We start from the raw sequence: 15174 nt of genomic DNA on the forward strand, positions 1-15174 counted from the left end.
TTTATTTTCACCATTAACACATATTTTTTAGCAATTATTTTTATGTTAGAGAAGGGCCTATATATGATTATGAATGCTTTAGAGCATTTTTCAACTTAAAAAATGGTCAATATAAGATTTGCCCTCATTATCTTACTTGCCCTATGCTCTATTCTCCATCGTACCTTCTCCCATATCCAGCATCACTACAACTCCTTTGTCAGATCCCAATAATACTTCGCCAGTGGTGTCAACTCACTGCTCACACCAATACACACTACTCCTCTACCTCCACCTCCTATTCACTTGCCTTATCCACTACCATCATCATCACCAACTTCAGCATTGGAACCAATCCTCACGATGACACCCCTCAAATCACTGGCCCTCAACCTCAATGACCAAATTCCCAAACCCCACTATTCACATCCTCAATGCCACCCTCTCCATATACACGTAGGTACTTAACATAATGATTCAATTTATCTTCACCATTAACACAATTTTAAGAATTATCATCTATAGAATGGTTGATATATCAATGCACACTTCATATAGGTCTACATTTTTTAAAATACTTCACCTAGTTCCCTTAAGTTATTTTCCACCACATGTAGATTCCTAGCACAATTGCTCACTTAATTTTCACCATCAATGAGCATGTTTTTTTTACATTTATTAGCTAAAGAATAGCTTATATATAATTGCACATGTTTTAGAACATTTTTCAACTAGAAAATGATCAATATCCAATTTCCCCTCATTATCTTACTTTCCCTCTAGTCTATCCTCTATCACACCTTCTCCCACATCTAGGGGTGTCAATTTCGAGTCACGGGTCGGGTTCAGGTCGAACTCGGAACTAACCTGAGTTCAAACGGGTCGACCCTAACCCGACCCGGGTAGAAAAACGGGTTTGAAATATGAACCGGGACCTGACCCGGCGGGTTGTCGGGTTGACCCAACCCGACACGGGAAGGCGGACTCGGACGCGGGCTCTGACTCAATTGACTCGGCAACCTGTTGGGTCAACCCGAACCCGACCCATTTTTCAAACGGGTCAAATATGGGAACTCGAACCCGATCCGGTTTGGAAATAGGTCGGGTTTTCATGTCGTGTCAAATATTGACACCCCTACCCACATCCATCATCTCCACCACTCATTTGTCAAGTACCGATGATACTTCATCCATGACATCGTCTGTTTGCTCGAGCTAACTTCACCTCTCACTCCCTTGCCTTATCCATGGCCATCATCATAGATGTCGTAAATCTCACCATCGAAGGCTATCCTCTATCACACTTTCTCCCACATCCATCATCGCCAACACTCATTTGTCAAGTCCCAATGATACTTCATCCACCGCATCTTCTCTTTGCTCGAGCTAACTCCACCTCTCACTCCCTTGCCTTATCCATGGCCATCATTGTCGATGTCGCAAATCTCATCATCGACTGCTATCCTCATGATGGCACTACCTCGCCCTAACCCTCAAAATCCCATGCTCATCCATTCATGACGACCACCCCCCCCCCAAACACCCAACATCACTCTTATCAAGTTCTTTTTTACCTATGACAATATGTGTCAAGACTCACCACATCCTCTCGGTTGGTGTCCAACATCCATGCGCCAAACACCTTAATAAAACCATCTATGAGCTTTAAGAAGCTAACTAGTTTTGTTTGGGGAATGATGAAGTCACGAATAAATTTAAAATTGAAGAAGATAAAAAGATTCTTAGTTTTAGCATAAATTCAAGGTTAATTAAGGCATTCAAGTGGAAAATTAGCAAAGTAAACACTATAGAAACCGATTGTGTAGATGGAAGGTTATTTGATGGTGATGTGCCTTTAAAAATTCTCAGAAGCCTTAAGAGTAGTATATCCTATATTTTTTTCTTTAGAATGTCATGAATCATCATTAGAAATCTATTAAAATTGCATTTATATTCTATTATTTATATTGCATTTCATTATATATGCTACAAATAGAAAAGCCTGCGCCTTGATATATATGGATAAGAAATTGTGTGATATGGAGATATTTACTGATAATTATAAACTAAAGGGGTAAATAGTCATATCCATAATGCACTTGGAGAGCTTAAAGTTTAATACCTCGATGGGTATCAAAATTAGGAAACGAAGGGTAAATACTCAGACATATCATCCCAATAATTCAAGAATAGGTGCCAACATCAATACATAAGAGCATATTACATGGAAGAAAATTTATCTCGAGGAGGCATACATCACATGCACTATGCACAAAATACAAAATTTATTTACCTAAAATTGGATGGACGCCCAACCATGTGTTTGGTGGCAACAAAGACTGAACATTTTCGAAAGGATGTCCAGAAGCTTTTCGTTCTAAAACTTCACGAAAACCTTCAACATGATTCTCGAACTTGTTAGTAGACTTATTTACCCAATGTCAAAGTATTCTTAAACCTAGAAAAACAGGCAAAAACAAATACCTTTTTTGAACTTGGGGCTGACCTTTTGAAGCAAACCAACTAGTGTGCTAGCCTCGTGTGCTGTCTTAGCTAGTTTTGGATCTAATATGTTTCCAGTGCTGGAATTGACATAGAAACCCTTTGTTGTTCCACTTATACAAAGCTCACTCCCTTCCAGAATTTTAATGTCAATATAGATCAAATCTCCAACAAGCCTGAATAAAAAAATAGTAAAGCTGGTAAAAAATGCATACTTTGAAACCAAGACGGAAAAAAATTCATCATGAAAAGGAAGAGAGTACACTGGCTGTCAAACTTATTACGGACTAGATTAGTTAAAAATGCCTCAAAAGGCATGTTGTTAAGATAAAAATAAATGAATAAATAAACAATAAAAATGCAAAATTAACACATATGTTCTATAAATTATATAATAAAATACAAGCAATTTAGACATGAGATATAAATACACAAAATCAGATAATATTACCTTCTTGATTTGAAGCATTTAAATTTTTTATACAATTTCTCTTAAAAAGAGGAATCATTTATTTGGAAATGAAGATTAGTTAATTTTTTTATTCCTACATGTCACTTAGAAAATATATCATGTAAAAAACAAATTATTATTGAACAAAAATATCCATGTCAGAGGTCATATTTAAGCATATCTCAATTTTAGGAAACCAAAAATTTAATTTAAAAAAAATTACTAAACTCATGAATAGACATACTTTTATGAGGAGTTATATGATTTATAAAATTTCTTGCACAATAGAAAATTGATGATCATAACATATTAAAGCATAATTTAACTTGCGTAAGAAATGAGATACTATCACAAGCATAACTACATGCCAATTTTTTAAAAAATGTAGGAAGAACGAATTTCAAAGAAAAAATAAATAATAACAGGCAAAACTAATAGCTTGTCTCTAAGATAATAATGGGGAAAAGCAACGGCAATGGGGAAGAGAGAGAGAGAGAGAGATGATCAGATTACTCCCTTTTAAAAAGTTGAACCTCCTACTTTTTATATCACATTAAACATTGAGCACAAAATTAATGAGCAATATCTCTTAGCTAACATGTATGATAGCAACATTAATTATTTTCAATGGGGATAAGAGTAAATTGCAGATCGTAAATAGAAAAATGCAAAATGTAAAATCAAAATTTGAGAAGAAATAAAAAAGAGAAGTGACAATTAATTAGGCAAAGATTGGTAGAAGAAGAGGATCTTATCTAAAAAATCGATAGTGGCAATAACTTGATTCAGTAAAAAGTTAATTCGATATTGCATAATATTGTTTTTTATAATAGACATAACAACGTGCAAAAAATCATTTTAATAGAAAATTATTAGAAGGCTAAAATCAATGCAAATAAGATAATATTACAACAACAACATGATACCTTTATCCCACTACGTGGGATCGGCTACATTATTTTTCTTCTCCATTGTGTTATGTTAGATTCGAATTCTTATTTAAAATTAAAAAAAAAAAGTTATTTCTAATGTTTTCTAACCAAATCTTTTTAGGTTTACCTCCACATATCTTAACATAAGTCTAATCTAACACATCTACTCTCCTAACCGGGTCACCAGAAGACCGATATTTTATATGACCAAATCATCTAAGGCGACTCTATCTAATCTTATATGCCACGGGAGCTACTCCAACATCTTCACATATACAATCAATTTGCATTCTGTCTATAAAAGTAAAGCCACTCATCCACCTGAGCATCCTCATCTCGACATCTCTACGTACAACAATTAACTTAATTTTATGCTTCTCTTTTAATGGCCAACATTCTACACCATAAAGCATTGCAGATCTCACCAACATCTTATAGAATTTTTCCTTAAGTTTGAGGGATACTTTCCTATCCCACAACAGGCCGATGCATTCCTCCAATTCAACCATCCAACTTGAATTCTACTAATAATATCCCCATCTATTTCACCATAACTTTGTACAATAGACCCAAGATATTTAAAGCTTGCACTCTTATTAATGACTTGATCACCCAAAGTGACAATCCCCCATTAGATCTATTACTACTTAAATTATACTCCATATATTTGTTAGATATACTCAAACGAAAACATTTAGGCTTTAAGGTTGACCTTCATAATTCAAGTTTATTTTCAACTCTCTCTCTCTCTCTAATCTTATCAATGAGAAGAATATCATCAGCAAAAAGCATACACTAGGCTACATCCTCTTGCAAATCTCTAGTAAGAAGATCCATGACTAGAGAAAAAAGATATGGGCTTAAAGTTGATCCTTAATGTAATCCAACAAAAATAGAAAAATACTTGATCAAACCATATTGTGTTTGAATAAAAGTAATAGCTCTTGCATGGATATCTTTAACGACTTGAATAAAATAATTATTAACCCCTTTCTTTTCAAGAACTCTCCAAAGCACTTTTCTTAAACTTTATCATAAGCTTTCTCTAAATCAATAATTATCATATGTAGATCCTCCTTATTCTCTCTATACTTCTCAATTAAACTTCTCAATAAATGTACAACTTACATGGTAAGCCTACCCTGCATGAATCCAGATTGATTTTCAGAAACATTAGTATTGCATAGTAGCCTATGTTCAATAACTCTCTCCCATAGTTTTAAAGTACGACACATTAACTTAATTCATGTATAATTCATACACTATTGTGCATCACCTTTTTCTTAAAAATACTAATTAACGCACTCTTCCACTCATTTGGCATCTTTTTAATCTTCAAAATAGTATTGAAAAGTTTCCAAAACCAAGAAATTCCTTCATCTCCTAAACATTTTCATACCTCTATTGAAATATCATCCAACAGTTTTTCCACACTTCATTTTCTTTAAAGCCTCTCTAACTTTGATTTTACTAATACACCGATAAAAACAAAATTCTCTATTTTCATTTATGGTACTAATGTTATAAAATTCAATCGTATGCTCACAATCTTCATTGAAATGCTTATCAAAATATCTCATTCACCTTTGTTGAAAATTCACTTCTAATAAAAGCACTTTTTGATCTTCATCCTTAATGGACTTCACTTAAGAAAGTCCTTACATCTTTGTTGGCTAAAGAAAAATGGAATGTCAACATGAATCCCACTTTGCAGACATAGGATTATATTCCTCTTAAGTCATATTGTAGTTAACCAGATTTCCCCTAAAGGTAGTACAAGGTTTAGTTAGATCTGGGTCCTTACTTCCCATAAGCGCAAGCCCTCATAATTAACTATCCCTCTTAATGCGCAAGAAAGAACTCTCTTAAGTTCAGACTCTTGTGTAGGAGCAAAAGCAAAATTAGATAACGATAATTAAATATTAACATATGAATCCCTTCAAACAAGAACCCAATCCATAGTGGGTACTGGGTAGTTCACCTAACAGAAGCAAGTTTAATAATTCTTACCGCCTATAGCTCGGAGGAGGATTGAAAGAAGAAAAAGTAATGCTTTCTACACATTTAATGTCCATAGGTGATGACACCACCAAATTGCAGACAGAACAAGTAACATCTTCCATGAAGCCTAAACCATCTAACTCTAGAGTATCCACTTTGACAGCATCTGCAGAGCAAAAGTAGCTTTGATTTAAAATATACAGAGAAACCCACATATATTCAATTGATAATAAGTTGAAACAACAGCAAGGCATAAGTTGCTATCCCATTCAATGTGCTTGTGTACTCAAGAACCAAAGATAGAAATGTTAAAATGGGATATGAGAGAATGCATCTTTATCAAAGGCATGTATAAACCTGGAGACTTTTGCTGGGAAGGTTCATGCTGCAAGGCTAGTGATGTTGACAATGATGTATGAAGATTCGAAAGAGAAATCAGATCTCGGGAACGACGAACATGAGATCTAATAGATCTATCATCATATAGAGCTGCAGAAAACCCATCAAAATCAGAATTTATTGGTTAAACAGAAAATTGCAGATGGCATAAATGAGAAAACATACCTCCAAACATCTCTAAGGAGCATCCACCTGCGGAAATATCAGCAAATTCAGAGATTTCACTATAATCCCCTAGCTGGTGAGGGGAACCATCACTAGCATGCAGAACTAGGTCATAGCAGGTATAGAAGCAAGTCTCTGGAGCATCAAGAAGAAACTGCCTGATGTCCATTACAGAATCTCCTGGGCTTAGCTGTTCATCAAAATCCAATGTTAGCTGTTCATCAAATATTAGCTGCTCTTTACTAGACAAACCTACTAAGAAAATAGAGGTACAAATAGAAGACATGACAAATAAGTAAATAACACTACAAAAAAAAAAACCCAGTAAAGAAATGAAAGATAAAAACCATAATCAATAATGTTACCACTCAGACATACAAAGAACACTTAGCTATGCATTCTCTTAAAGGAGAGACCTTATTATCAAAGATAATGCTAAGATATTCGGGGCATGCTCTTGCAGTCGGCTATTTGGAACATTTGGAATGGAAGTAACAAGAGATGCTTTAGTAATACCATCAAGGATGACAAAAAATGTTTGTTTCAGCATTTTATCTCTTTTTTTTTTTTATTGAATTGTCTTACGGAAATAAAGCATATCAAATCTTAGAGAAAAGGAGAACTTTAAACTTTCAAAGCAAACCTCTAGAACATTCTAGAGCTATTGTTTAATTATATTTTCCTTGTTGATTATCTATTTATCATATGTTCATTTTTTTTTAATTAATGAGAATGGTTTTCTAAAGCCTAATAAACTGATTTTCCTGATATATGCTAGCTACGTTTTTAGCCCAATAGAGCTTTCTCGAGGTAATCAATTTTTTAAAAAAAACATGGAGTTGGTATTAGCATCAACATCACCACCTTCAATAACCTCTTGAAACTACCCAATATAATTTAACTTTATGAATACATTCACTTCTACTTAGTGTGCAAAATGAAGTGTTAACTCTGATATAAACATCTCTTAGCACGTTACCTATGGTCCACTCATCTTCCTTTCCTTGTATGTATATATATATATATATATATATATATATATATATATATATATGTATATTTGTGTATATATATATATATATATATATGAGTATTTGTGTATACATGTAATTATCAGTAATATATTTGACTATATCAGCTTAAAACTCCACTCCAAATCAATCACTTTCGACTCAACCTGAACTTAGCTTGACTCAATCAAGATCTTCATATTAAAGCTGAGGTCATCACACCTGAGCTCAACTTGATATCATGACCATATGCATGGTTGTTAGACTTCAACATGTAACACCAAATGATAAAAAAATCTGTTCCCTGAATCATTATCACCTATCTTTTCCCCACATCTCCAACAACTAATGAAAAGAACTATTGGTGTTTATCATTGATTCTATGAATAATCTTGAGAAAAGGGCCAAAACTAAGCAAACTTTCTCCTCCGTCATATCCCCAAATTGCTTCTCAAAAGGTATAATCTAATTGTAATCAAAGGAATATCCAATTGAATTTATTTTGGTCAATTCATTTTCAGGTCAAACGGTAAATAGATTTTGGCAACATAGGTAGGTGACTCATGTTGTTACTAGATAAGTGCACAGTTTTATAAAGGGGAACTCCCTTGATATTTCTATTTGTAATATATCAGGTTTACTCAAACTAGTCATGTAAATTAATTTAGATACCTCATAAAAGACTCATTGAAGGAAATTCATCGATCATGTTGATTATATATTTATATGTAGAATTGAATTTTCATTGTTTCATGCAAAACTTCCGTAATTAGCATTACATGATTATGGCATTATATCACTAGTAATGCACGTGTTTGATTTCAGTGTTTATTAAGCAATTCATTCATACTGAACTCTCATTAATTTAAATGCTATTATAGGATATATCAGGTGTATGGAACATCTTTAGCCGTATTGGTATTATTCATGTTGTATTTCATGCACATCTAAATACAAATTTTCACTTATAGATATGATCTCTAGATTCCTACTGATCATGTTTTGAAAAGCCAAGCCCCTACACCATGTACTCGAATGGAAGATTTACGAAGAAGCATCAATATACTCTCTTAGTCTGTGGATATCAGTAGAACTATATTCAAGGTTACCATATGTTATCAAGCACTATTTGATATTATTCATCATCATGATAATCAATGAGTTGTTGTGCACCTTAAGAAATTTAGTTTCAAATGACTCATATGATAGGCATACTTGAATGCAACGCTCGTTTCAAATGGATATTGATCTATCTGGATTAAAACGCATCTTACTTGATTTCCATGGCATTTTTTGTATATATTTGGATGCCTTCTTCCTTGTTGCTAATATCTTTACCAGCATTTTTCACCAATGTTCGTGTATGCAAACCCAAACCTATTTTACATGGTGGACTTTCAGGCTATTAGTTGTAAGATCTTATATGCAAGGTGTTAAATAAATCCAATCTAATTATGCTCTGTAACAATGAAACTTGAGTGTTGTGTAATTTGATCTTCTTATATTCCGTAGTTAAAATTTCATCGTCCTTTCTTCTTCAAACGTCTTACCCATTCCTCAAGCACTACACTTCCTAGTCATGCCAATCTAGCCTAAGTGATACTTGGTTTGCAACTAGGAAGATATTAAATGGTTACATCGCAACAAATCAATTCAGCTAAAGGATAAGAAAATGTAACGGTTTCTAAAGACAATGTTAGTCGTAACTCGTACGAAGGCCATATTAAAGCATTAGTAGGATACTATTAGTGAAAAGAACAGCAAGGATTTTGAGTATGAACCTCTGAGTACTAAAGAGCTTGATCTTGCCAGCGCAAAAGCTTTCCAGTTGAACAACAAAATGGGGTTTCATACGATGTGTAGGAAACTCATGTAAGGGGCTTTTTATTAGATTCACATAAGAGTATAGAAGCACCTTGTCAATAGAATGTATGTCTGTAGAATCTTAGTGACTAGCACATAAAACTATCAACTTAATAGCGGTTAGCATTAAGCATAGGTATATATGTTTGTAGCTTTTAATTTCAAGCAAAACTATCGAATTAGTACCAAAAAATTACTGGGTTTATTGATTTTAAATATGATGGCAGGAAAACTGAATGTACATGTCCTATTAACACCAGCAAATTTTGACCGATTATACACTTGGTTCAAATTGTTGAGCTCAAAGAAAAAGAATCGATCAGTCGAAACTGTTAGTATTGCTTTTTTAAAAAAAATTACAAAAAAAATATAGGATATTGCACACATTTTATCAAGAGCTAATTCACAAAATAATAATAATAATAATGAAACACACCTGCAATTCAAGTTTTTCTCCCGATGGTGTCCTAACAGATACAGGATACAAGCAAGATTCGCCTGTTCAACAAAAAAAGAAAATTCAATAAATTCAGCTCATCAAGTTTAGAAGAAATAGCAAATTCTTTGGTTGATAGATAGCAATAGTAAGAGATTCAATTCAAAGATCAATTAGCATTTGCAACACTTCATTCTTTTAGAATCAATTTAGTATGAAGGAGTTTTGGGGAATTAAAATAAATTTCACTTCATAAGTTCATATGCAGTGTTTGGTTCCAATGCAATTAGTAGGAAATTGGATTTACCTAAGAAATGTAAACAAATGGATTTTTCTATTGACCATTCCCTATCAACCCTAGTCAAAAAAAGAAGAAAATTTTATGAAGTCGGTACTGTGAATCGCAAGGCCTCCATATAAGAATAAAAACCAAATTTATTGTCAACAAAACAAGAAAGAAAAATTATGTTTCCACTCAATTTCTCCTCAACCTAATAAGTAGATGAAAACTAATTCTAATTCAACTCCTTCACCATTTCCATTTCATTTCCCCTCATTTAATTCGTTCAAACAAAGCAGAGCCTTAAGTTTAAGGGTAAATTAGATCTGCTTCAAATGAAGATTAGCAATTATAAGAGATGAAATGATCTTAATCAAAGAAACAAATTCGTTATAAAGAATAAAACACTTCCACACTACACCAAAGTGAAATAAACAAAAAAATTTCAAATTTCCATGGAGAGTTATCTGAAAAGGAAATCAGTAACTCTTGCACATTACTTCTATGCTTTTTTGGTGCTTCTTAAAAAATCCATTGTATTACCATTGTACATAATACAAACAACGTCACGTACGTGCACACAGAAACTTGTTTGCCATTTATTTTTGGCATGATGCATAAGAATATTAATTCCTAATTCTTATCAGCATCTTTGCCTTTTTAATGTGTTTTAGCGCATCATAGAACAAAACCCTTGGTTGCATAACAACCCAAGCTGTATAAGAAAAAGTTCCCAATACTCCAATAATATGGTATAAAACAAATAACTTTCAAAAATTAGCAAAACAACTCGAAAGGAATCAACTCAATGGCGGCAAACAAAAATCATAAGTGAACAGCAAGGATCTTAACCTTCAGCTTTTGTTTGCGTTGCTTCTGGAGTATTTGCAGTTACCTCCTTATTATTCTCTGCCTTACTATCAGCAGTACCATTGGCTTCGCGAACATCGCTATTAACAGAATCTAGCGAAACAGAAATTTCTGTTGAGGGCACCGGCTCTAAAGATTCAGTAGAGTTCCGATGCAGGTATTTCCCCCTGCTCTTTGCCTTGTTAGCTTTCCCGGCCATTCTTGTATGCTAATAGCACAACCCAAAATCAATCGCAGGTAACCTATTACGTCTTTACGTAATGAAGTCTTCTCCTAAATGGCATAAAAAAACAATCAGGAAAAAAAGTCTTCAAGGCACAAATGCTAATAAATAACTTCGTAAATTCAAGCTTCAGACATTCAGTTGGAACTAAGCAAAGAACACCAAAAAAACAGAAGCAACAGAAAAAAATACCAAACAAGGAATCTAATGGACAACTTCTAGTGTCAGAATGGAAAATAATCATCCAGCGGCAGCTCCACCAACCAAAAACATAAAATTAAGGAGACTCAATTGAAAGTGAGATTCAGAGAACCAAGTATTTCAGAAAATACAAAAAACCAGGTCATCATAAGCTTAATACCAAAACAACAAAACAAATCTTCGAGCAACAAGAAGAGAATGAGAAACAAAAGTACCTCAACATGCGCGCGCATGCGAAAGCAAGAGCAGAAGATGACGGAGAAATGTAGAGTCAGAGAGTAGCGGCCGAGCAGAGGTAAACAATATGGCGGCGGCTGTATAGGGGATTGAGAGGTCTTGCTCGCTTTCTAGAAAATGGAATGCTTCCTTTCCTCTTTTTTTAATGATCCCAAATCTTCTCCAGGAAATGAATGGCAAAATTGGAGATTTTCGGTTTTCTGAGTGCTTTGCTGGAAATATTGTCACAATCGGGCAGAGACCAATTTGGACAAGAGTTCACTTTGTTTAGGGTTTTGTTAGCTGTAATTCCTTTTGGGTTATATTTAGGTTTTATTTAGAACAATTTTTTATTATTTTTTAAAATATTTTTTTTCAAATAAAATTTTTTAAAAATTACTTTAAAAAGTTATAAAAATTTATCCTAAATAAAACTTTAATATATTTCAATTTATTAAATATTTATAATTTATTGAAAAAATTGTATCTATGGTTGTTATAACCATATTTTAATTAAACAGCTAAGAATCATAGCAGTTCAAGAAAATAATTTTTAATTTGAAAATAATTTGGATATTACATTAGATGAAATTTGTGGTAAGCAAAGCCATTTTAATGCAAAAAATAAAAAATAAGGGTCTATTTAAAACAACTTTTTAATCTCATTATTTACTTTTAGACAAATAATAATTTTTATTTGACTATTAGTTTCAGAAAAATTTATACTATAAAATTGCTTTTTGAAACATCATTTAAAAAAGTTATTTTTCTCATAACAATTTTATTATTATATTTACAAATATGTAAACTTAAATTAATCTAAATATATATTTGTATAATAATCATATTATATTATATTAGAAAACCTAAATCACTATTTTAATTGCTTCTTAATTGAGATGTACAAATAATATGATATGGGGAATTTTATTTTTAATTAGTATGATTAATCATAAATTACTTTTCTATTCATTAATAAAAAAAATTTCCAAAGTATGGATTAATTATTATTTTGTTTGTTGCGATTATTAAAATAATTAATTTGATTATTATTCTTCTAAATTTGATTATTACATGTCACATGGCTCTCATATGTCATAATTAGCCTAATAACAAGGTTGTGACTAAACTTAAACTCCCTGCTCGCCTAATGCTCCATCTACATATAATATCCACCTGGCCGTTGCTTCCTTTCAGTATTCAGTAAGGTGAAATCAGCTAAGAAGTTTACAAATACCTAAACCTTGATGGTCGCCCTTGGTGTGTAAATTATTTGAAACTAACTCAGCTTGATGGCCCATTTCAACGATCTTCATGAGTGATCAGGCTTGGTGAATATAGTTTTGAGCAGGGGCGGATCCAGCTTCTTTTTTCAGGGTGGGCAAAAAAAAAAATTATGGGGATGGGCAAAGATGCTTAGGATTGATTAAATGAGGGCAAAAAATTTTTTTGAGAGGGGGCAAAATACCAAAAATACCCAAAATATTCCAAAATATCCCTCTAAAATTAAAAAAAAAAAACTTGCCCCCCCTCAACTCAATGGGGATCCGCCCATGGTTTTGAGTTGGTGGTGGTCAGTGACAACTTAAATCAAATGTGCTTGAAATAAAAGCCATCGAGGCGTGATCACATGTGTAATAATTCAAACATGTGAAATAAATTTATTTGAAAAACATGAAAGTTATGAAATAGAGTGATTTGGCACTGATCTGATGAACACTACGGCACTAGGCTATAATATGTTGTGTTATAATTGTGTTGATTATAAGATCTTGGTGCAATACCACAGGATTTAATTTTAGCATAATCGTCTATTTATTTATTAATTAACCAACCATAGCTTTTATGAATCATTAATATAAATTAATCCAATGGAAGAAACTAAAAATCATATGCATTAATATTCATCCTTAAAAATACAAAAATATTGGCTAAAAATTAATATGTTTGAGTCAAAATAGTCATATTGACGACATATATTATATATCAAAAGTTATGTGGTAAAAGTTTGCTTAAAATCAAGATATCACAACTTATGTACATTCTGACCAAATAAAATTGTATAAAATGCAAAATATGCAAAATCATTGAAATCAGATGTAGGATAATGATAGTCTATCTCGAGACGAACAACTTTTCCAACAGGACCAACTAACAAAAATCATTTTACGATCTTCAAATCCTAAGTTATTTTTCCTCTCCCTCCTCCTTTCCCTTCTATTTTCTCTTAATTTTGTTTCTGTCTCTGTTAGCTAAGGAATAGGAAAATAAAAAGCTTTTAATGCATTTTGAGTGGATGAAGATATTTAGAATAAAAAAATAATATGATACAAAGATAATTATGTCATTTATTTTATTTTAACAAAAAAATCTAAATCATTTTTTATTTTCAAATTCGAAGCTTCAAAAATTATAAAAAAATATTCATAGATTAACATAACATTCTTAAAAGAAACTTGTAAAATTAATTTACAAAACAGACACCTAACGATCTTAAAAAACTCACTTATACTGACATATATCAATTTTCTATACTACCCCTAATATTAGAAGAAATTATTATAATAAAAGCTCAATAATACATATATTATAACGAAAATGATTAACAAATTTTACTTATAATATCTCCTAAAATATTATTTTAATGAATTAAAATATAGACTGTTACACTTTATATAATAAATATATTATAATTGTTTGATTTAATAAAACATTTTTTACTATGATTTTATAAATGTTATGCTTCATATTATGATATGTTATAACTATTGAATTATACTTTGTTGTGTATAACATGATCGAATCATATTCAAGAACCTTCATTGAACCATGTATAAACCTATCTTCAAATAAGATAATATGATTTGAATAGAGTTCAAACATATTCAAAATCTTTCTCTTATAAGATCTCAAACTTAGGCTTCGTTTGGGACAGCTTTTTTATTGCTTTCTAAAATGGAGTTTTAGTACAAATTTTTTTAATTTTGTACTAAAACTCCATTTTAGAAAGCAATAAAAAAGCCGTCCCAAACGAAGCCTTAATCAAAGTTTATTTAAACCTTATTCATATTATATATATTACAACTAATTTAGGTCAAGGAAAACTTAAGAAATAATCTCTAGTAAAAAAGCAAGGTTTTTTTATCCAAATAAAATGTTTAAGAATATTTCCTTAAAAAATAAAATAAAACATATTCTCTCGACTCCGAATATTATGAGACAGTCAAATTTCCCTTTTACTTCCAACCTCCCAATTTTTCAAACGACCAGGATAATCATCATAGCTAACTTAAGCTTCATTTTGAACTATTTTTTTACTGCTTCTAAAATAACTTTCGAGTACCAAAAATTCAATTTTTGTACTAGATAGATATTTTAAAAAATAATACGAAAACTATCACAAACGAATCCTTAAGTTTTGTTTGAAACGGCTTTCTTGTCGCTTCTTACAACAACTTCTTAGTACAAAAAATTAATTTTTTGTACTAAAAAACTGCTTTAAGAAGCAGAAAGAAAGTCGTCCCAAACAAAGCCTTAAGCTATGCACTTTACAAATAAAAAATCTAAATTTATATTTATTTCATCAATTTTATCTGTGATAGTTTAGTAGACTATAGGCCAAATTATCAATTCCTTAAGCTTTCAT

The 15174-nt window shown here is 31.9% G+C and overlaps 1 protein-coding gene across 1 annotated transcript in view; it reads right to left on the reverse strand.

The window, feature by feature from the left end:
• LOC110103214 (clustered mitochondria protein) overlaps window positions 1-11720 on the reverse strand; it is a 93426-nt gene extending 81706 nt beyond the window's left edge. Inside the window, exons 1-8 of the mRNA XM_020831826.2 lie at window positions 11528-11720; window positions 10871-11161; window positions 9739-9800; window positions 6430-6619; window positions 6223-6354; window positions 5875-6031; window positions 2464-2657; window positions 2273-2374 (exon numbers count right to left, since the gene is read on the reverse strand). Coding sequence (XP_020687485.1) covers window positions 2273-2374; window positions 2464-2657; window positions 5875-6031; window positions 6223-6354; window positions 6430-6619; window positions 9739-9800; window positions 10871-11087 — 1054 coding nt within the window. The 5' untranslated portion in view covers window positions 11088-11161; window positions 11528-11720. The remainder of the gene's footprint in view (window positions 1-2272; window positions 2375-2463; window positions 2658-5874; window positions 6032-6222; window positions 6355-6429; window positions 6620-9738; window positions 9801-10870; window positions 11162-11527) is intronic.
• Between the last annotated feature and the right edge of the window lie 3454 nt (window positions 11721-15174).

This window comes from Dendrobium catenatum, unplaced genomic scaffold (assembly GCF_001605985.2).
Source record: "Dendrobium catenatum unplaced genomic scaffold, ASM160598v2 fragScaff_scaffold_1117, whole genome shotgun sequence".
Classification (NCBI taxonomy): Eukaryota; Viridiplantae; Streptophyta; class Magnoliopsida; order Asparagales; family Orchidaceae; genus Dendrobium; species Dendrobium catenatum.